General features: G+C 38.6%; 1 protein-coding gene across 3 annotated transcripts in view; it reads right to left on the bottom strand.

Moving 5' to 3' along the window:
* Gabpa (GA binding protein transcription factor subunit alpha) overlaps nucleotides 1-22,279 on the bottom strand; it is a 37,044-nt gene that overhangs the window by 6,418 nt on the left and 8,347 nt on the right. For all 3 annotated transcript variants that reach the window (XM_004654377.3, XM_045148719.1, XM_045148720.1), the window contains exons 3-8: nucleotides 20,545-20,689; nucleotides 16,275-16,359; nucleotides 11,795-12,040; nucleotides 5,892-6,086; nucleotides 2,221-2,274; nucleotides 1,095-1,235 (exon numbers count right to left, since the gene is read on the bottom strand). In XM_004654377.3, the coding sequence (XP_004654434.1) occupies nucleotides 1,095-1,235; nucleotides 2,221-2,274; nucleotides 5,892-6,086; nucleotides 11,795-12,040; nucleotides 16,275-16,359; nucleotides 20,545-20,689 (866 nt within the window). The remainder of the gene's footprint in view (nucleotides 1-1,094; nucleotides 1,236-2,220; nucleotides 2,275-5,891; nucleotides 6,087-11,794; nucleotides 12,041-16,274; nucleotides 16,360-20,544; nucleotides 20,690-22,279) is intronic.

Here is a 22,279-nt window from a genome sequence, read left to right as displayed (position 1 = left end):
AGGCAGCTCTTGGTGGAGTGATTTCTACCAGCAATGTGAACCTGACTGCAACAGAACACATTCACATTTTCATACTGTTTAAGCAAAACAGACCCATTTAAGCCACTTTTTTAATTTTCTGCATGTGCTAACCATTAGTCACAGATAAACCTGGGCTAGAGTGAGAACTTGCCTTAAAAAAATAAGAAAAAGGCTGGAGAGATGGCTTAGCAGTTAAGGCATTTGCCTGTGAAGCCTAAGAACTCATGTTTGACTCTCCAGATACCACATAAGCCAGACGCACAAGGTGATGCAAGCATGCAAGGGTGCATGCACATGCACACAAGGTGGCACATGCGTCTGAAGTTCAATTACAGTGGCTGGAGGATCTGATGCACCAATTCTCTCTCTTGCATATAAGAAAACAAGACCAGACTGTTGGGCTTACTTTAAAGAAAAAAAAAAGAAAAGAACAATTTTGGCCCATTTGACAAGATTTATAAATACTAGGCTCATGCAAAAATGCCTGCTCCTTGGCAGACAAAAAAAAAAACAAAACAAAAAAGCAACAACAACAACAACATCATCCAAATAGAAGAGGGAGTAGATGGAAAGAAGGGGTTCAGTGAAAGGGAGATGGGGAGGTGGGACAAAAGAAGGTAATGGGGGCTGGAGAGATGGCTTAGTGGTTAAAGCTCTTGCCTGCAAAACCAAAAGACCCAGGTTTAGTTCCCCAGGACCCACATAAGCCAGATGCACACCATTGCGCATGCATCTGAAGTTTGTCTGCAGTGGCTAGAGGGCCTGGTGTGCCCACTGTCTCTCTCAAATAAACAAACAAAGCATTAAAAAAAGAAGGCAATGGGAAAGGATTATGAGCAAAGTACATTATGTACATGTACAGAAAATGTCAGTGAGAAAAACAACAAAAAGAAATGATGATGATGTTTTAAAAAAGAGGAGTAAAACTGAAGAAGATAAGTAATGCTGACCTCTGGTCTCTGTAAGCAGGTTTACACATGCACACACACACACAAACATATACACACTGTATACATACATACATACAAGCAAAAAGTAAATAAAATCTTTATATAAAGATAAAAAAAAAATACCTGTTCTGTTCCCTGGTGAACTTCGATCTTCTCCTGAAATCCTTGGGGCTCTCTGTACCTTAGCTGCCTTTGCACTACTGTTTATAACCTTAATGGTGGTTGGGGTAGCAGACTGCACTGAGGCTGGGATAATCTGCACAGCTGCAAGAATGAAGGGGAAAATACTTTTTCCTTCTTATAAAAGCAGTAAAAGGAAAGTCTTCAGACATTAAATGCACTTGATGTAATGCATGTCCTTCTCATTACATCAAGACAAGCCCTCAGACTCAGACATTTTCTGGCTCATACCTGTAATCCTAGCACTTGGTAAGCTGAGGCAGGAGGACTGCAGCAAGTTCAAAGCCAGCCTGGGATACACAGTGAGTTCCAGGCTAGTCTGGGCTACATGTCTTAAAAAAGTAAACAAACAAGCAACCAAACTTAATCACAAAGTTCACAAAATTTCATAGGGTAGCCTGGCATTTCTATTGCAGTTTGGGAATTTCAGCTCAGTAGGAACTCATCTCCTATTTTAGGGTCTCACTCTAGCCCAGGCTGACCTGGAGTTCAACTAGATAGTGTTAAGCTGGACTCAAACTCATAGTGATTCTCCTACCTCTGCCTCCCAGGTGCTGAGATTAAAGGTGTGTGCCACTATGTCTGGCCATCTGACCATTTTGAGAAGAAATGGCACCATCTACTAAGGATAAAGGAGTATAGTTTGTGATACTGTCATAAAATACTCATTTGATGATGTTCCATAGCATTTTTAGAAACACTACTCAGCAGTTATCTGCCAAGTATCAACAGAGCGAAAATCTCCTAACTGTTAAATAAAAAAGCAAGTTATCACAATAAATTTTATCCCAGGCCTCTAAATGTGTACAATCATGCTATTAAGTATTTATGGTTACATAGGCAGAGAACCATAAACATCAAGTTGAGGATAGTTCTCTATTCAGAGAGAAGAGCACAGTCTTAAATAAGTAAACCTGAAACATGAACCTTTACTTTGTATGCTGGTTGGGTTACAATACTGCATTTCTTTATAAATCTCAAATATTTCAAAAAATTATTTTAAAAACTGTCATGCAATATCTAATAAAGTACTGGCAAATGACCAGATACTATGGTCAGGAATACTCACGTTGATCAATTGTAACTATCTCATTCATCTGCTGCTCTTGGCTTGCCAAGACATCTGAAGAACACACAAAAAGAATTGTTTTTATTTAAAATCTGAACAGACATACTCAATTTAACAAACATTAACTATTTAAAGATAGCTCCACAATGAAACCCAAAACCATTAAGCTAAGCAAATAAGAAAAATAATAAACTAAAGCATTTTAAGGAACAAAACTTTACATAAATAAGGGTCACTTTGTAATGAAGGCATCTCTAAGGGAAGTAAAGAGAGAAGGCATTTTTATAGTGTTCAGAAAAGTTATTTGTGTTGTTTTTAATATAAACATCTGCATGTGTAAAAATACGAAAATCTCCAAGACCAGATCAGAGAAAGACTGTAGATTAAGATGAAATTATTTAGAACTATATTCTCCACTGAAAACAAAATACTCTCAGGATGATCTAGCATCCATTTCTGAATAAATGTGACTTAACTTTACAATGTTCTTACCTAAATTTTTAATACAACTGTAGCTGTACTACATGCCACAAAACTAAGTAATTTCACGTTTACAAATAATGCTCAAGTCCTGCTATACAAGGTTCTAACATAACTCTTCACAAAAATCATGCTACAAATCTGTTACTCTTCCTAACTCAAATGCTATTCCTAACCTCCAAACAGGAATGGCACACCATGGCCTCTAATACTTGGGTCAACTCAATGCTTAGGATCACCTTTGCGTCTGTCTTAAAACTTAACCTATCAGTAATCATTCTGAGACCCCTAAGACATCTCTATGAAGGTTGCCAGGCCAGTAGTAGTTTCAGAGAGCTGGAAAAGACTGAAAGACTAGCAAGAGATCTGAGTTCTATCCATGAGACAGAATTTTCTTGGGAAGTCTTGTGTTTGAGTAAATAATTAGAAGGGCTAGCTTCAGACACACATGGGATAAGATCATAACTATCACTGTCACTTTGATAAGCAGTAACATGAAGTTCCTGTGTAGGTGCAATATCCACAGCTAACACCTCGCAACGCTGCTGCTGAGGATTAAAGGAACATGTGAAGAAGCGCACAGCAGATGTGTTCATGTTTCTGTTAAAAAAAATGCTTTATGTGTGGTAGATTTTCCCCACAATTTTGTACCTCTGAAAGAGGAAATGTTTTATTACAACTGAAATTATCCCACTTGTCATTAGATGAATAGAGGCAGTGAGAAAGGAACTGTCACAAAGCCCAGGCAACAACAACCTGTAAAACCCTGATACTCAGACCTGAGTGTGATGTACTTCCCAACAACTCTCAAGACAGAGGAAGGCAGAACAGAGAAAGACAGGGGTTTCTGAATGTTCAGTCTAAGGAATTATAGGCACCCTGAATATCATGTTTCTCCTGAAGCCCCCAAATCTTGGCTATGGAGGAAACAAAGGCATTTGAGGCAAAGTCTAGGAACATGGAGGCATTTTATGAGGAAACACCAGATATCACAGTTACACAGCAGTTCTTTTTCCTCAAGAACACCGAAAACCGAGACCTTGGCCTCTGGTGAGAAAAGACAGAGCTTCACATCAAGAAGCATGCTGTAGAACTTGGAGTACTAGAACATCTCCTATTTGTCCCTTCCAAAGACAAAAGAAATTAGATGAAGGTTGAACTTAAGGGGAGTTATGTGCAGTTAGTGGCTCAAGTGAATAGTCAATGGTACAACAGTACTCTCTCTCTAGCACAGCTTCGCAAGAGACTGCTGAGGGGGAGGAGGTGACAACCTGGTAAATAAAACTCTGCCCCAGGAAACAGTGCCTTCCAGAATATGCTAAAATACTGACTAATCAAACGGTTCTATTCTGAGAAGAGAGACTTAGAGAAAGCCTTACATATTATCATGCCTAGCCTGAAAGTGCTGAATTGAGCACCTTTAGAGTCTCAAAGCAGAAGTGATCACCCTATCAAGTCTGAATAAGCAAGGAATTGAGTGATGTTTACCCAGGCTCTTGCTTTGGAAAACCCAACAATTTTAGATCAAAGCTTTTCTGAGGAAAACACATTCCACTGCATGGAAATGGAAAGATAAACAAGAGTCTTGCCTTGTGACTAGGAAGTGAATGAACGAATGACACTTACTGTGAGATGCACTAGTAGTACCAGAAAATGAAACTGACAGGAGACTAGCATGAAATACATTTGGAGAAAACTAAATGCAGCCTAGGCACTGTCTTCACATTATGACAATTGCTTTAAGAAAATGTTTCTGTCAACATGACTAAATTAAGGCATTAAAACAATATAGGATTTATCTTACTCATTTGAAAAGTTTAGCAGAAAAAAATAGAACATCACATGAAGCCAATGACAAAACTTCACTTAGGACATTCCGTTTATTTGTTCGTAAGAACTAAGACTGGAAATAAACCGTATCAATGCAACGAATCTCATTCTCTATAGTCTTTTAGTTTGACACCTTGAGACTACACATCAGAGTAACTGTGGACCAGCAATGAGCTCCAGCTTCTCACCACAGCTCATTTCTTCCTCAACAGCAGAAATGAGCCTTGGATGACGTTACATTACTAGGGAGGATTTCCCACTTTCTTTATGGGATATATACTGACACTGTAGAAAAAAATCAGCATTTCTACAGCCTGGCATGGCGGCGCACGCCTTTAATCCCAGCACTAGGGATGCAGAGGTAGGAGGATTGCTGGTGAGTTCGAGGCCACCCTGAGATTAGAGTGAATTCCAGGTCAGTCTGAGCTACAGTGAGACCCTACCTTGAAAAAACAAACAAACACAAACATTTCTACTTATAATTGTTAGTTTTTCCTTCCTACTTATGAACCAAAAAATATGGTGGCCTAGCTATCATCTCCAATTTACAAAAATGACGACAGGAAATAGGTTGTTGGTTAAGGTAGCTCAACAGTAGCTATCTTAAAATCTTCCCAAATATGAGATGGTAAAATGGAAACAAAATAATTTACATTTATTTGAACTTATTTTTTTGGTCCGCCAGACCATTTCTAAATTTTGCTAGACAGCCTCTTAATCATAATCTAAATTGCTTGCCTAATATCCTATTTATTCAAATAATAGTGAAGAATTTTAAAAAGATCTAACCTAGTGAGAGAAGGCAAGAAACCTCCTGTGAACAAAGGATCTTGTTTCTACACCAGCAGTAACTGAAGAACTGATTGGAACCATAGAAGGCAATATTTAGATTACATAAAGAGAGACGAGGTAGGCTATGGCATACAAGTTAAGAAGCTGGATTCTAACCAAGCTGGGTGGCATGTACCTGCAACTCCAGTTACTTGGGAGATGGCAGCAGGAAGACTATGAGTTTGAGGTTAAGCCTTGGCAACATAGCAAAACCACAACTCATTAAGAAATCAAAGACTGGATTCTAGTGTAAGACCAGGTTAGATCCTAGTTCAGCTTCTCCTTCAGGTCTATCACTTTGTAGGCACTGTAAAGCCTCACTTTCCTACAGGAACCCTAAACAAAGTAATCTGTGACATTATTATAGGATTTAGGTGAGATCATCTATAGAGGCTCTCAGCACTGCCTATAAGCTAATAAATGTTAATTTTTGGCTTATTAATTGTTTATTATTAACAATGAACAAGATAAAAACAAAATTACAAAAAATAAAGTTACAATGTAAATAGATAAAAACTCTAATTTTATACATTTTCGAAGAAGCTCCAGATGACTCCAGAGAATTTCTCCCCGAGGGACCCGCTGAAAAAAATCTTCTTGGTTGAGACTACATAATTCTCTTCCCGAAATGTTGAGTGTGGTGAGGTCTATATCAGTCATGCTGAACTCCTTCATTACCCAAACCACCCAATGCAGGACTTGGTCTGTGGACCACTGTATAGGATCTAGAAAGAAAAATATTACCTTTAGCCTAGTTCCATCTTAGATATACTTACAATAATTTCTCAATACACATATATACACATACAAAATCCAGACATGTTTTTCCCAAGTGAAGTAAACTCATTAAATCAGGTAAAAAGATCTTATACTGTATTTTCTCTTCAACTCCACTTCAATGTCTCAATCTAAATGTCTGATAGAGTCACTTGGTTCTACATTGATTAGTCTGGAATTTTTTAAGAAAAACAAAGTTGTAAAATTGCTTTCTTGGGGGCTAAGTGGAAGAATGCATGTGATTATTTTGGAGCTAACAGAATAAAATGTGTAAGTTCAAAATACGTTTTTAGTACTGTGTGATGGGTGCTTTAAAGAAAATGATAATGGGATCAAAGAGAAGTGACTTTAACTCTCCATAATGTGATCCATGTTCTTTCTTTCCTTCTTTCCCATAGCAGGTAGCTCCTGCACTCTGTGTATGTGTGCGCGTGCGCACGTTGATGTGTATGAGTGTGAGCACCACACCTCTTTCTCTTGTAGAGGCAGGGCTGTTATTGATACTACTGCATTCACCAGCTAGCTGGCCCTGATAAGGGTGATTCCTGTTTGCCTCCCTTGTAGCCTCAGGCATACTAAGATTAGAGACACAAGCAAGAGTTACAGTGTTCTGCTTATAGTGGGTTCTTGGGACCAAACTCAGGTATTCACACTTGTGCCATGAGTGCTTTAGCTCCTGACCCATCCCTGCTCCCATGCACATTCTTGTACAGTGGCACTTACAAAACAGCAGTCTTGCTACCTATTTATTCAGCTGTCTCCCACAAGGCATAAAGGTCTTAGTACAAGGACTGCCTCTATTACCAGCGTCTACCACAGTGCCTTGTGTATGTACATTTGAAAATCTATACAGCCAACACCCAAATTACTTTTCTCCATCATTTTTTTACTATCTAATTAGATTCACAAATAAAAAAGGTAGCCAACATGAATAAATATGCTTTTTCCTGGGACCTAATAGAATTTACTATTTGTGGAAGCTTAATTAATAAGTTCTGGATGAATTAATTTTGGTGCTGGTATTCTTACTTTAACATGATTGATTCAAACAGTTCTAATTATATACCTAGTAAATAAATACTATTCAGTAAGAAAGAAAATAAGTTAAAAGTAACATAGATATTTATTAAGGGCCAGCTTACAGTAAAAAATAAATTATGGTAAGAACATACCATAGCTACAAAGGAATGAAAGGAAGGATGCTAGGAAGCCAGTGGTGAAGTTTAATGTCTCTGAATGTACAGAGAACAACAGAAAAAGCAATTAAGGTTTAAACCAAAAACTTACAGATGCTTGCAATACTACAGCCAGGTGGCAAGCTATCTCCATGGGCTCCATACCATACACGGCCAAAGACAGAGCAACAGCAGTGATAAGACACTGGAGCGCATTGGCACACACCTGTACTCCCCGCTGTAAAAGAGGCTGACCTGAGCAGTTTGGGCAATATGGTCAGATCTCACCTCAGAAGAAGAGAAAAAGAACAACTTAAAGGATTTCCATTGCCCAGAATTGTGCAGAAGAGGGTAAAGTAAGCAAACCGACACCAGACTCATTCTGAGCACAAGAAAACCTTAGCCTAGCCCAGAAATGGCAACTGGAAGCACAAGAGGCCAAAAGAAAACCCAAGGCTAAGGAACAGTTCTGCCCCGTCTGACACAGACAGTGCTAAGTGCAGGGCCATGGGATGACAGTGACAATATATGTAAGGAACATAGGAACACCAGGGAAATGCAAAGGGAAGGAGCAGAGAATGCAAACAATGCAGGGCTTGGTGGTGCAGAACTGTATATCCAGCTAATTGAAAGGGTGAGGCAGAAGGATCACAAGTTTAAGGCCAACCTGGGCTACAGAGTGAGTTTCTGGCTAACCTAGGGTATTTCGTACCCCCTTGCCTCATAAAGAGTAAAACAAGGGCTGGGCTATAAATCGTGGTAGCATGCTTGCCTAGATGCGTGGCAGGTCCTGGGATAGAGCGTAAGATGGCAGACAGGAGGGGAGAAAGCAAGCTACTCAGCCCGAAGACAGAAGAGGAACTACAGCTATGGTTGAAAAGCCATCCTGAACAACAACCCCCTCTAAATACAGAAAACAAAGCTCATTTCCATAAAAAATGCTAAAAATAAGGTAAAGTAAATAGGAGAAAAATTTCAGTCTGAAATTTTTTCTCAAATAATTCCAAGACTTCTGGTTTAACATACAAATTTGCCATGTTCTATCTCTTTTCTCCAAGATTGTAGTAAAAGGACAGTGAAGTAAAATCTCAGAAACCCGAGCACAAAGTGAGTGACATCAATGACAGATTTCAAGTAATATTTTCAAGATAATAAGCAGGGTAGTAGTCAGGAGGAATGATGACCAAAGTATATGTCCAGAATGTCGATGAGACATGAGAGAATTCTTCCCCTCCAGGTAGACCTCTCCGCAGTACTTAGGTTCCAGATAGCATGGCAGAGTTAGGGGTGAAGGAAGGACTGATTCAAAGTAGACAATGAAAAAACAAACAAACAAGAAATATGGTGTGGTTATTCTTCCAATAATAATAATATTACAATGAATATATTTAGATAACGTATAATACAATCAAGATAATGACCACACAGGAAGAGTAAAATGAAGAGCATCTTGATACACAGGAACCTGAACTAAGATGTATCCAAATGTTTCATCCATAATGTAATGTTATGGGGCTATTAAAATTTAAAGACAAAGTAATATTTCTGCTTTAATATTCCATGCCCATACTACCAAAGACAAAGAATAGAATTAAACTGAGATTTCTCAGAGATACAAAACTGCAAAGAAGAAAACCTTTCTTAGGTACTCTTACTGTAAGAGAATGAGAACAGTGACTAAGAGGCTAAAATTCCAAATGGAAACCATGAGGCCAGAGAGGTGAGAAATGCAGCACTGTAGAGGAATAAAGGGTGGGTGACAACTGTAGAGCACATGGGGACAACGAAACCCAGATACACCGAGGATCTGAAAAACTAAAGGCTAATTCCTGCAACTGGGAGAAAGTCTTGATATGTGTGCAAACCTGTATAAGTAATTAAGACATCCTCAAGAGGCTGAGGCAGGATTGATTCATGTTTGAAGCCAGCCTGGGCTACATGGTAAGTTCTGGGAAAGCCTGGGGTATAGAGTGAAACCTGTTTCAAAAACAACCAACCAACAAACCAAAAACAATGAAACAAAACAAAAAAAATAAGCCAGGTACCTTTAGCAGCAGAGCCTTCTCTTCAGCCAGTCTCAAGTACTTTATTTAAATGAGCTTTCTTAAGTAAACAACACTCTTGGTAGGAACTCTGAGTCAATTTATAATCTTCCTAGCTATAGTCCATTTTTTACATATTACTTTCCATAAAAAGACTACCTACTGAAGACTTCTTGTGAAAAATATAGCAAGCTCAGTAAAACCATCTCAAGCTTCTAATGCTCCTTTTTCTTGCTGGCCAGCATTTCTTCTCACATCCTTAATGACTTGCTAACAAAAGATCAAATGAGCTGTCCACACTAGCCTCCACAAGTCAAAAAGTCCACCACCACAAATAAGTTCTTTATCCAGCGTCCTTTAGCATATGTGGGGATTGGATCCAGGATGGACCCTCTTCAGGGAGACCCAATTCTTCAGATGCTTATGTCTTCTATAAAATAACATATTGTTTTATATAATCTATGCACATCAACCCATACAACTCAAACCAGCACTAAATAAAATAACTGATGCAATGTAATTGCTACGCAAGTATTTACTTTGAACTGTCACTATTATTGGTAACCCTAGCACAGCATCCTTAGTCCTGCCGAAGTTTTTATTGAAATTTCTTCCTTTCTGAAAATTCAGTTTTGTCTCCACAACTTGATAGGAACTTTTACCTGTGCTTAACACTGACCCTATAATCACTACATGGAACACCACTCAATCACTACTTTTGACTTCCCCGAAGCACCTGCATCTGGACTAGCTAATGCTTTCTCCCAGGTGTCATAACACAATTTAATTCTTCCTTTCCTCTATTTCTTCAGCTACTTAATTGTTTCTCTTCCCCTTCTCCAACCCAAATGGAATATCTTAGAACCCATGGTTCTTTTCCAATTTGTTTCTCTCTACAAGACTTCGTGTGTGTGTGTGTGTGTGTGTGTGTGTGTGTGCGCACGCGCATGTGTCGGTGTGGTTATGTGTGGTGTATGTAGTCATGTGTACAGAAGTGTAGGCCCAGCCCACATATGCAGAGGCCAGAGGTCACCAGGTGTCCTTGTGTCAGGTGTTCTCCATCACTCATCTGCATCTCTCACTGAACCTGGAGCTGCTACTTTTCCAATACCCAGAGATTCTCTGGTCTCTGCTCCCCAGAGGACTGAGGTTACAAGCCTGTGTGGCTATATCCAGCTGTTTATGTACTGCTGAGGAAATGAAATTAGGGTGAGTCAGGCTCTCATATTTATGGCGGTGCACTTACCGTTTAAGCCATTTCCATAGCCCCAAGACTACATAAATTTTTATAGATTCAAATACATATCCAATGTGAATGTACACACTTCCATCTGCAGCCCAAGATTTATGCATTTGGACCTATGTTCTGGCTCCCAACATTCAATGCAATTGATTATGTACCTTTAATTCAAAATTAAGTGTTGCTCTTATTCTTCCAAAACAGAGCTTTCAAAGGGATGCTCTGGAGGTTAGAAATTTAGCTTCATGGTAGATCATATGCCTAACAGGCATGAGGCCCTGGGGTCAGGCCCCTGCACCTGGAATGCAAAGTCATGTTCTGCCCTTGCCATGCATCACTGTAATTCCAGCACTTCACCCAGTGCCTGCCGTTCAATACTACTCATTATACTGGCAACGAAGGTGCTACCAATTTTTATGGAAATCATCACTGGTCATTGACCTTGGGAAATTAGGTAAGTACCTGAATGCCCCTCACAATCTGACAACCTTAGTTCTGTCACTGTTTTCACACACCTCATCCTTTTCACTCTCAAGGAAACCACATGCTCTAGGTTACCCTGGGTATCATCACTACTGTACAAAACTTCAGTATGTGCTTGTTTTCTCCCCACTACATCTCTCTATATGCTCCAACTTAAGGGATAGGCCACTGCTACATTCATTTTCCAACTAGCACTGTACATTCTCACTGCTCATGCCAAGTCTAAATTGTAAACTCTCCTATTTTCTTTCTTAGCCTACTATGATCCCTTTGAGATTTGCTTTTTTTGAGATAGGAATTGTTTTGTAAGCCCATTTTAACTCTGAACTTAGGTTCTTACTGTCACAGCCTTCCAACTAGAATGCCCTAATAGTCAACTTGATCTCTTTAAAACTCTACTAGTATGTTTTGTTCTATTAGTCAGGGACAGCTCAAATGTTACTGTTTCTGTTGAGTACTTCTTTACTGATATTTTCATTTCAACTACAAACATGCTAAGGGGAAAATTTCTATAGCTTCTGCTTTGTATTCCTACCACCTAGCAGAACATTTGTTCACCATAAGTACTTAATGTGTTACAATTCAGAAACAACAAATCAGCGAATCCATGCTCTTTCTAAAAATTCTTCCTATAAAAGATATTATAACTTAGTCACTCCAGTGTTTTCCATGTCACATTTAACTGGTCTACCTAGTGTAACTCCACATCTCATTACCATAGGGTATCCCAAGGCGCTCCTGTTCTTTCCTATACCCTTCCAGAGCAGCAGCCCATCTTGTCACTTGCTCTGAGGTTTCATCTGAAATGGTTGTAATGTGTTTTGTGCCATCAAGAGTTATCACTTGGGCTTCTTCAACGAGATGTGCTTCTGCTTCTGCATGGTGGGCATCGGGATCAATTACCACTTCAACAGTTTCTGCAGTTTTCACAATTTCAAGAATGTTTAGCTTTGGCTCAATTCCTTAGCAGTAGATAAGAAAGAAAGAAAAAAAAAGAATTTAAATGAAATCATAAGTCACAAGAAAATAAAAGTTAGTTTAAATGCTTCCAAATGATAAAGAAAAGTACATTTTAAGTATTTTTCACAAAACAGCTAGAGGACTTAACAGATCCTGACAATACATGTAATTCAAAAGAACTTCCATAGGAATGGAGTTATGTCAATATTAACCTCCACATTTTAATAATTATAATGCAGTCACATAAAATCAATCCTGAGTTTTGTTTTCTGCAATGCTATGGAGCAAACCCAAAGCCTCACATGTACTAAGCAAATGCTCTAACACTGAGTGAAGGCCCTAGCCACATGATCCTTACTTTTAAGGAAATATAGACAGTGATATGTTCAGGGACAGAAAGTAACTATGCCTGCAACTTATCCTGAAACAGTTTTTTTTTTTTTTTTCTTCTTAATGTAGGTTTGAGGAAAGAGAAAAAAAAAAAAAAAAAGAAATGAAATAAAAGACAAAAGACAACATCCAGGGAATTTGAGTGAAGAATAGTCAACAATTCTTTAAACTAGTATGGTAATTTTCTACAATAACTGAAAAAAACATACACATATATGATAGCTAAAAATCTCATTATGGAAAAATAACATCAGTTTTTATAACATTGATATAAAAATTGATGAATAGAAAGCATCAACACAGAATAAAAACAGAAACTATACTAGGGATAGCTATAAGAAATTAGCCTTCAAAACACTTTAAAAAACACTATAGGCAATTAAAATTACTGTCTCTGTTCTTATCTCTCTCACTCTTCCCTCTATCTTTTTAAAATTTTTGCTTATTTTTATTTATTTATTTGAGGGTGAAAGAGGCAGACAGACACACACACAGACACAGAATGGGCACAACAGGGCCTCCAGCCCATGCAAACAAACTCCAGATGTATGTACCATCTTGTGCATCTGGCTTACGTGGGTCCTGGGGAATCCAGCCTTGAACCGGGGTCTTTAAGCCTCACAGGCAAGCGCTTAACCACTAAGCCATCTCTCCAGCCCCCCTTTCCTCTATTTTGAAAGGATTTCACATAGTTGTCCTCAAACTCACTATATAGCTGACGACAACCTTGAACTTTTAATCTCCTAACCTCTACTTTCCAAGTACTAGGATTATAGGCATCCACCACCCTGCCCAGCTCTGTTCTCAGGTTTTTAAGAGGATAGCAGTATCTATATTAAAAAGCTCCTTTTTAATTATTCAGGCAAGATGGCACATGCCTGTGATTCCAACAAGGTGAAAGCTGAAACAAGGAGGTTAAAGAGTTTAAGGTCGAGCCGGGCGTAGTGGCACACGCCTTTAATCCCAGCACTAATCCCAGCATTGGGGAGGCAGAGGTAGGAGGATCTCCCTGAGTTCGAGGCCACCCTGAGACTACATAGTTAATTCCAGGTCAGCCAGAGCCAAAGCCTACCTTGAAAAAAAAGAAAAGAGTTCAAGGTCAGCCTGGCTATATAAGACCATCTCAAAAAAAGAAAAAGAAAGAGAAAAAAAAAGTCCAAGAAAAACGATGCTGACTTTGCTTTGTTAAATTAAACCCAAGGCTGGAGAGATGGCTCAGCAGTTAAGGTACTTGCTTGCAATGCCTAATGATGGGGTGGGGGAAGGCGTGTTTAACTCCCCAGTACCCACATAAAGCCAGATGCACAAAGTGGTACATGCGCCAGGAATTCATTTTCACTGTACAGAGACCATGGAGCACCCATTCTCTCTGTTTCCTTTCTCTCTCCTTATAAATATTTAATTATTTTTAAAAATTCTATCATTTGACCCAAATGCTACAATCAAGTATTAAGAACTGTAACTTCTATGGAATACACAAAAATAAAGATGACTCTGGGTGTGGTGGCACATGACTTTAATCCTAGCACTTAGGAGGGTGACATAGGAGGATTACTATGAATTTGGGGCCAGCCTAAGACTACATAGTGAATTCCAGATCAGCATGGCCTAGAGTGAGACCCTACCTTGAAACCCAAACTCCCCCAAAGTAAATAAGTAAATTAATAAATGCGAGGAAAATGATTCACAAAATACAAAGACTCTACTTGCAGCCTGGAGAGATGGCTCAGCACTTAAAGGTGCTTGCTTGGAAATCCTGATAGCCTAGGTTCAATTCCCCAGTACCCATGTAAATCCAGATTCACAAAGTGGTGCATGCACCTGGAGTTCATTTCCCGTGGCAAGAGGTCCTGGAGTGCCCATCTCCTACCTTGCTCTTCTTCTCTTTCTGCTTGCAAATAAATACATAAATACAAAAAAAAAAAAAAAAAAAAAAGAGCCTACCGGCTGTGGTTGTGGTTGAAATGTAAAATGTCCCTTTTAGACTCATGTGTTTGAATACTCAGTCCCAAACTGATGGTCCTATTTGGAACAACTGTAAACCCTTTAGGAGGTAGAGCCTTGCTAGAGGAAATGCACCAATGGGGTGGGCCAGCCCACATTCTTGTCTGTTCTCTTCCTAGCTTTGCTTCCTGCAGCCATGCCTTCCACACCATCATGGCGTGTATCCTCTGGGAATAAACCCTTCCCTTCCTTAAACTGCTTCATGTCAGGTATTTGCTTACAGGAAAAAGTAATTTATACATTGAGTGGCTACTTACCCAGATTAAAAAAAATTAAAACTGCTATAGAAATGAGAATTAAGCTTAGAAATTATACCATAAAAGCAGTCATTTCATTTAGTTGTGTGTATGTAGCTGTACATAAATAAACTTTTTATTAAAAATAGAATAACCCTTTATGAAATAACCTCCGATATTTCCCTCTTCTTCTTTTATTTTTATTTATTTATTTATTTTTTTTTTTTGAGGTAGGGTCTCACTCTAGCCCAAGCGACCTGGAATTCACTCTGTATTCTCAGGGTGGCCTCAAACTCTTGGCAATCCTTCTACCTCTGCCTCCTAAGTGCTTGGACTAAAGGCATGCGCTACCATGCCCAGCCCTCTTCTTTATTTTTTGAGAAAGGATACTTTGCAGCCCAGGTTGGCTTTGAACTTTGTAGCCAGGCTGGCCTCAAACTTAATTAATGTAGTAGTTTACTGAACTTATTCCAATGTCAAAATTAGAAAAAGCAAATTAAAAGGAAAAACTTTTTGAGACAAGGTCTACTCATGTAGCCCAGCACACCCCAGATTCACCACATAAGTAAGCAAGCCTGGCTTTTGAACTCTGGCACCTACTGCTTCTACTTCCCAAAGGTGAGATTATAGGCGTATGCTGCCTGCCTCTCCCAACTTAAGTTTCATATCTTAGTGGTTTCAACTCTTTTTAAACTAATATTGAGAGGTCAATGTGCTTTTAAAGATAAAAACAATGAGTTCTCTTTCTATTTGGAATAGTCAGGCCTGGGCAGAATTAAGGATCAAAAGTACATAACTTCCATTTTCTAAGCCCAACAAAAGCTAGTTTATGAAACACAGTTACATACAGATACCAAGTTCAGAGATTATATTAAAATTTCAACAAAACAGTTTTAAAAACTACAATTTGCTGGGTGTGAGAGCTTGTGAGGTAGGGGATTGCCTTGAGTAACAGCCTGGGATAAAGTGGGATTGTGCCTCAACAACAAAAACCAAAACTTAAACCTGTAAAAGTGCCTTATAATGTTCTTTCTTAACTTGTGTACTTCCATAAGCCTAATAAAATAGTGTAATGGACCTGGCTACCTGGCTCCCTCTATATTCCTTGCAAATTCTTCTCTCTGTGGTGAATTAAAACTAAATATTGCTTGCAGTTAGGCTTTCCTGATGTATCATAGGTTCTAGAGTCACTGGCATAAGCCTTCCACTTGGAAATGAGTTGAGAGGGGTCAAGCAGTTAGGGTTCTTGAGCTAACGTGACTCACAGCAAAGATCCATGATGACAGCCAGTGGGGACATTCAGATGAGGATTTCCCACCTTGTGGTGGAGCATTAGCTTCCTTGGCAGTCTAGTTCTGCACTGTGGTTGAGCTCCTCCTAGGAAGGTAACTAGAACCTGCTCCTACAACTCTTTATTATTCTGTTTTCTGCAGTGTAATGTATCCCTCTGTTTAAGTTAGGTAGAATGTGTTGTGCTATTTGCCTCCTCCTCATATATACAAGTCATTAGAATGACTATAAAACACCTTCAACATACAACATTGAGTTATAGTATCAGAAAAACATGAGCTAAACTTTTAAACAGCTGTCACCATAAGTAACTTACCTTGGTAAGAAATGACCTGTACACTAAGCTGTACAGTCCCATCTGTTTTTACTCCCTGGTCAAACAAGCTTCGTTCTGGATCCAGCTGAATGTGGAAAATGAGCAAGACTATTTTAGTTCAATCATTAGGTTAGGTCCCCTGTTTCTGGTTTATTATAAATGGATGAACCAAAGACTTAATGGCTAAGCTTATGAATTAATTTATAAGCCTATAATTATCCAAGTTGTTACATCATTTAATTCTTTGCAAAAACTGAAAGTATTTTAACTACCAAGGCAATCACAGAGGACAGCACAATCCACCAAATTATTTTTATTTATTTTTTTTTAATTTTTATTAGCATTTTCCATAATTATAAAAAATATCCTATGTTAATTCCCCCCACTTTCTCCTTTGAAATTCCATTCTCCATCATATTACTTCCCCATAACAATCATTGTACTTACATATATACAATATCAACCTATTAAGTACCCTCCTCCCTTCCTTTCTCTTCCCTTTATGTCTCCTTTTAAACTTATTTTATTTATTTATCTTTTCAGCTATGTCAAGGATCAAACCCAGGACCTCATGCATGAGAGGCAAACAATCTGTCACTAAGCTATATCCTCAGCCCCCTCCAAAATACTTTATATGGCATTTTTCTCTAATAGCTCTAAAATCTAGGTTGAGATTTTAATATTTTAATTAATTTATTTCATTAGACAGAAAGAGGCAGACAGAGAGAGGGAAAGAGAATGGGCACACCAGGGCCTTCAGTCACTGCAAAAGAAGACCAGATGCATGCGCCACCTTGTGCATCTGGCTTACGTGGGTCCTGGGGAATTGAGCCTGGGTCCTTTGGCTTTGCAGGCAAATGCCTTAACCACTAAGCCATCTCTCCAGCCCTTGGTTGGGATTTTATATGATGCAGAAAATAAATTAATCATTCTTTACATGTATTTAAAGTAGAAGATAATGTAAGGTCTCTCAGGAATAGGCAATGTTTAATTAATGGTGACAACTTATCTAAATTTATTAACATATCCATGTAGTACTTCATGACAAAGTTGATAAAAGTGAAGATTTATGACCTTATTACCTGATCCATCTATGCATATTTTTAATCATAAATTCTATATCCTCTCAACACTGGTTTTGTTTCCCTTCCTAGTTCCTTGTAGTGAATACATTTCATACAATGACAAACTAATAAGAATTAACTGTGACTTCTGATACTTTGTGTCACCAGTTTGAAACAGCTCCCATGATCATATATATCTATGTGCATATATACTGAATATACAGATCCCTCCTTTATCTCTATCTTCCAAGAATTCAGTCACAGTACAGTCACATTTTCAGATATTTGAAATGTCTCATATAAAAAAACTGCAACACTAAAGGACTGCATCTGCCTTGAACAGGAACAAGACAAATGTGCAACCATGGCACTTTCCCCTCTGTGGTGTCTCCTATAGCCTCAGGTACTTTTGCTTAAGATTAAACTTCCTACTGAAGCCTGAGCCTGCTGGAAGAGATATAACACTATGTGTGTGTGTGTGGGGGGGGGGGGATCCTGAGCTTAGCTCTAAGGTGTGTGTTCACAGTCAGCTTGCTGGCGCTGGCTGTTGTCTCTCTGCTCTGTTGTGGATGCATAATGAAGTGAGCCAGCTGCTTCTGCCATGATGAAGCTTTCCCTAGAAACTGCTAGCCTGAAATAAGCCCTTTCCTCCCCTAAGCTGCTTCCAGTTGGGTGTTGTCCCAGCAAGGAGAAGGTACCTGTAACATACTCCTTGATCTAAGTCTCTGCCAGACGCTTAAAAATGCTTGTAGTATCAAGATTCTGCCCCTTCTACAGCAGACACTAGCATTATACACTAGAAGCTGTGCGTGTGGATCTTGGGAAGTAAGTTCTCAGGCACTAAAGACACAAGTACACTGAAAGCTAAAACAAGGACCAAACTCAGCATGGCATGATGTGAGCATGTGAGATGTTCCTCAACAGGTGCAACTCAGTGGTTTATCCATCAGCTTCCAAGCTGACATTCAAAAGAAAACAAAAAAGTATTAGCAGAAGCACAGCACTCTACCTCCACACATGTATTTGCACTGACCAAGATAAAGAAGGTTACTTCTTCATATTCTTTCTTATTTGCATTTTTCTTTGGGTGTGTGTATGGGTACAACAGGGGTCTCTTCTTACTGCAAACGAATGCCAATCCAGCCTTACATGAATGGGAGAGAACTGACCCTGGGCTGGCAGGGTTTGCAAGCAAGCTAAGCTATTTTCCCACCACCCTCATAGTCTATCTAAGGCAGGTAAAGGTGACAGGAAGGAACAGAAAATGACCAGACCCAAGCCTAGTTCTGAAATTTATGATACTATGGTTTACACACATTTCCATTTATACAACTAGCATTTATTGAGAAACCCCGAAAAAAAAAGGATATTTTGTAGGTCATGCTTTCATTATGGATAGGGTATTCATAAATACTAGATGTGGATACCTACTATTGCAGAATATGAATCATAAAATACTGATTTTAAAGACTGCTATAAAGATTAAGTGCAGCAATTTGGAGGTCTTCTGCAAGTATTTTTTTAACTCAATGTTTCCTTCCTTTAACAATTTTAATGACTACCTTAATTCTCATTTATTTATTCAAGCTCTTGGTTTTAGAAGATTTGCATTGTTTCTAGTGTTTGTAAAACCATGAATGAACACCTTCATACCTTTGTCCACCTCAGTGAGCATTTCTGTAGCTGCAATTGGTAGGTATGTTACAATTAACACACCAATAGATACTAAATGTCAGACTGACTTGACTTCAAAAGACTGTGTTAATTTATCTTCTCACTATTAGAAAGATAACTCTAAATATTAAAAAGTTCACACAAATGGACTCAACTACATTTTCTTATTTTAGAAGGGCAATGTCCTCATGATTAATATTTACTAGGCATACATTGAAAGGAAAAGACAGAATATGGTTACATGGCAACTAATTTCATAAACACATTTCTATTTGTACAGTAAAGTACAAATAATAGTTATATAAGATTCAACTTTCTTTAAGGATATTCATTTATTTGAAAGCAAAGAGATACAGAGAGGTGAGGCACAGACAGAAAGAGAAAGGAGAGTGCCAGGGCCTTTAGCCATTGCCAACTAATTCCAGATGTATGAGCCACTTTATTTATTTAGTTTACATGGCTAGTGGGGATTTGAACTTGGGTCATTCAGCAAATGCTTTAACAGCTGGGTCATCTCTCCAGCCCTGTTCTTTTTTTTTTTTTTTTTAGGTGATTAACGTGCAAGAATAGGAGAGAGAGAGAAAGAGAGAGAGAAAGAGAGAGAGCATGTGCGAGCGAGTGCATGCGCAAGAATAGGCACACCAGGGCTAGAGAGATGGCTTAGTGGTTAAGCGCTTGCCTATGAAGCCTAAGGACCCTGGTTCAAGGCTTGGTTCCCCAGGACCCACGTTAGCCAGATGCAAAAGGGGCTCACACATCTGGAGTTTGTTTGCAGTGGCTAGAGGCCCTGGCGTGCCCATTCTTTCTCTCTTTCTTCCTCTTTCTCTCTCTGCCTATTGCTCTTAAATAAATAAAAATAAACAACAAAAAAATTAAAAAAAAAAAAGAATAGGCACACTAGGGCCTCCAGCCACTATAAACAAACTCCAGATGCATGTGACACTCTGTGCATCTGGCTTTAATGTGGGTACCAGAGAATCAAACCCAAGTCATAAGCAATCCTCTCCAGCCTGGCAATGTTAATATGTGAAAAACTGCAGCACATTAGATAGCAGTAATGAGGATACCAACTAAAAGATACATTAGTTAATAGAGAAATTGAGCAACTTTAATTAGGCCACCACTTTTAATAGCATCTTTCTAGAAAAAGCAACATAAAACATGACTGTGATGATGCTTCAATCGCAACACTACAATGGGTAAAACCATTAGTAATAATAGTAATAGTATCTGGTATTTAAATTTCATACTTCTTTACTCTCCAAGGCCAGCGTGCTTTCTACTACTCTACTCTGATTCCAACTTACCTAAACTTTGTAAAAGCAAATGGGAATGAGTGACCTATTGCTTGATATTTTAAATAGAATTTTAAATGGAGAAAGTTTTCTGAAAGGATTTTTACTTCCAAATTTTACCATAATACAGATCAAGTCTACTTATAGAGATAACATAGAACTTTAGAGATAAGAAGCTAGCTAACAAAAATTATTATGAAAATTGAAATAATACAAATCTAAAAAAAAAAAAATTACCTGGATATCTTGCAGACAAATTTCATGAGCATCCAAAGAACACTGAAGTCTTGGTTCTAGCAATTTCTTTAAATTGCCTATGGGCTCATTGATGTCTATGGCCTGACTTACACATTCAGCTGGGGTGTAGGTCTGTTCCACAATACTAAATGATAAAGGATAAAAAGAGGTTAAAAATTACTTTGCTACCATACATACTAACAGTATGTTCAAAGCAAAATGAAATATCAAACCACATCTACTACCTTTCCAGCTCATTGCTCTTCTTTATCATTTATTTTATGAGACAGTCTCACTGTGTAGTCCAGAACTCATTTCTTTTATTAAAAAATATTTTTTATTTATTTACTTACTTATTTACTTATTTATATGAGAGAGAAAAAGGCAGACAATTTCCTTGGGTCTCTTGTCTGAGTGCTTTTACCATATTTTCTTCATGACAGCCTTTTATTTTTTTTTTTAAAAATTACTTACTTATTTGAGAGAGAGAAAGGTAGAGAAAGTGAGTATGGGCTTGCCAGGACTTCCTGCCACTGTAAAAAAATTTCAGATGCATGTAACACTTAGCACATCTAGCTTTAAATGGGTATTCATTTTCTTTTTTTTTTCTAACTGATTTTTTAAAGGTTCAAATGCTACTTCAAAACAGCCTGAAATTATATTTTATATGAACATTAAGCATTCAACTTTTTTCAAAATTTCCTGTTGCTATGATCTACACCTTACGGAATAAAATCTGAACCAGTTTCATGTAAAAAAACTGGATGAGGGGGGTTGGAGTGATGGCTTAGTGGTTTAGGTGCTTGCCTACAAAGCCGAAGGACCCAGGTTTGATTCCCCAGGACCCATGTAAGCCAGATGCACAAGGTGGCATATGCATCTGGAGTTTATTTGCAGTGGCTGAAGGCCCTGGCGTGCCCATTCTCTCACTTTTTCTGTCTGCCTCTTTCTCTCTCGTTCCAAATAAATAAATAAATAAATGAATGAATGAATGAATAAATAAATAAATAAAAGGAAAAAAAAAAACTGTGGATGATCTGTGGACTTTGGCCATTACTGTGCCTAACTCCCTGCAAAGAAGAAACCTGCTGCAGCTGGAGAGCACCCACTGCCTCCCTTCTACCTCCTCGAAAGGGCCTCATAGTAACCAGCCTGCTACCCAGACCCCGGCAAAGGCCCAAAGAGTAAATACTTCATAATCCAGGTCCCTACTAGAAGCACTTGTGTGTGCTGTGTATACAAATACATGAATGCCATGTTCCAAACTCATAATAGTCACATGCATTTTAGTTCTTTCCCACCCTGCACAAGTATTGGCTGTGTGACCAAAAAAATCAAGGCAGAAGTGATATGCTGCTTCTGAGGCTGAGTTACTCAGAAAGATAGCGTGGCTTCTACCCTGCATCCTCACTCAGACTATCTGAGGCTCATATGGTCAGGCACTGAGGCATCCTGCTAACAGTGTCCCGAGTGATCTTAGGAGCAGATACTTTAGCTCCAGTAAGTTTTGAAGACTGTAGCCCAGGCTGACAACTATATGCTCATAAAATATCTCAAATCAGAACCACCTAGCTAAACCAAGTTTTCTGACCCTATGAAAGTGTTCAATAAAAATCTTTTATGTTGGCAAAATTGCTTGCTTAATTAAGCTGCCAAGTTTTGAAGTAATTTGTTACACACACACCAGTGAAAATCAAGAGAAGCATGCAGTTCAATTCTTCTGCTGAACAGCTCT

This window comes from Jaculus jaculus, chromosome 5 (assembly GCF_020740685.1).
Source record: "Jaculus jaculus isolate mJacJac1 chromosome 5, mJacJac1.mat.Y.cur, whole genome shotgun sequence".
Classification (NCBI taxonomy): Eukaryota; Metazoa; Chordata; class Mammalia; order Rodentia; family Dipodidae; genus Jaculus; species Jaculus jaculus.
The sequence above is the reverse complement of the archived record's forward strand: the minus strand, read 5'-3'. Positions and strand labels throughout refer to the sequence as shown.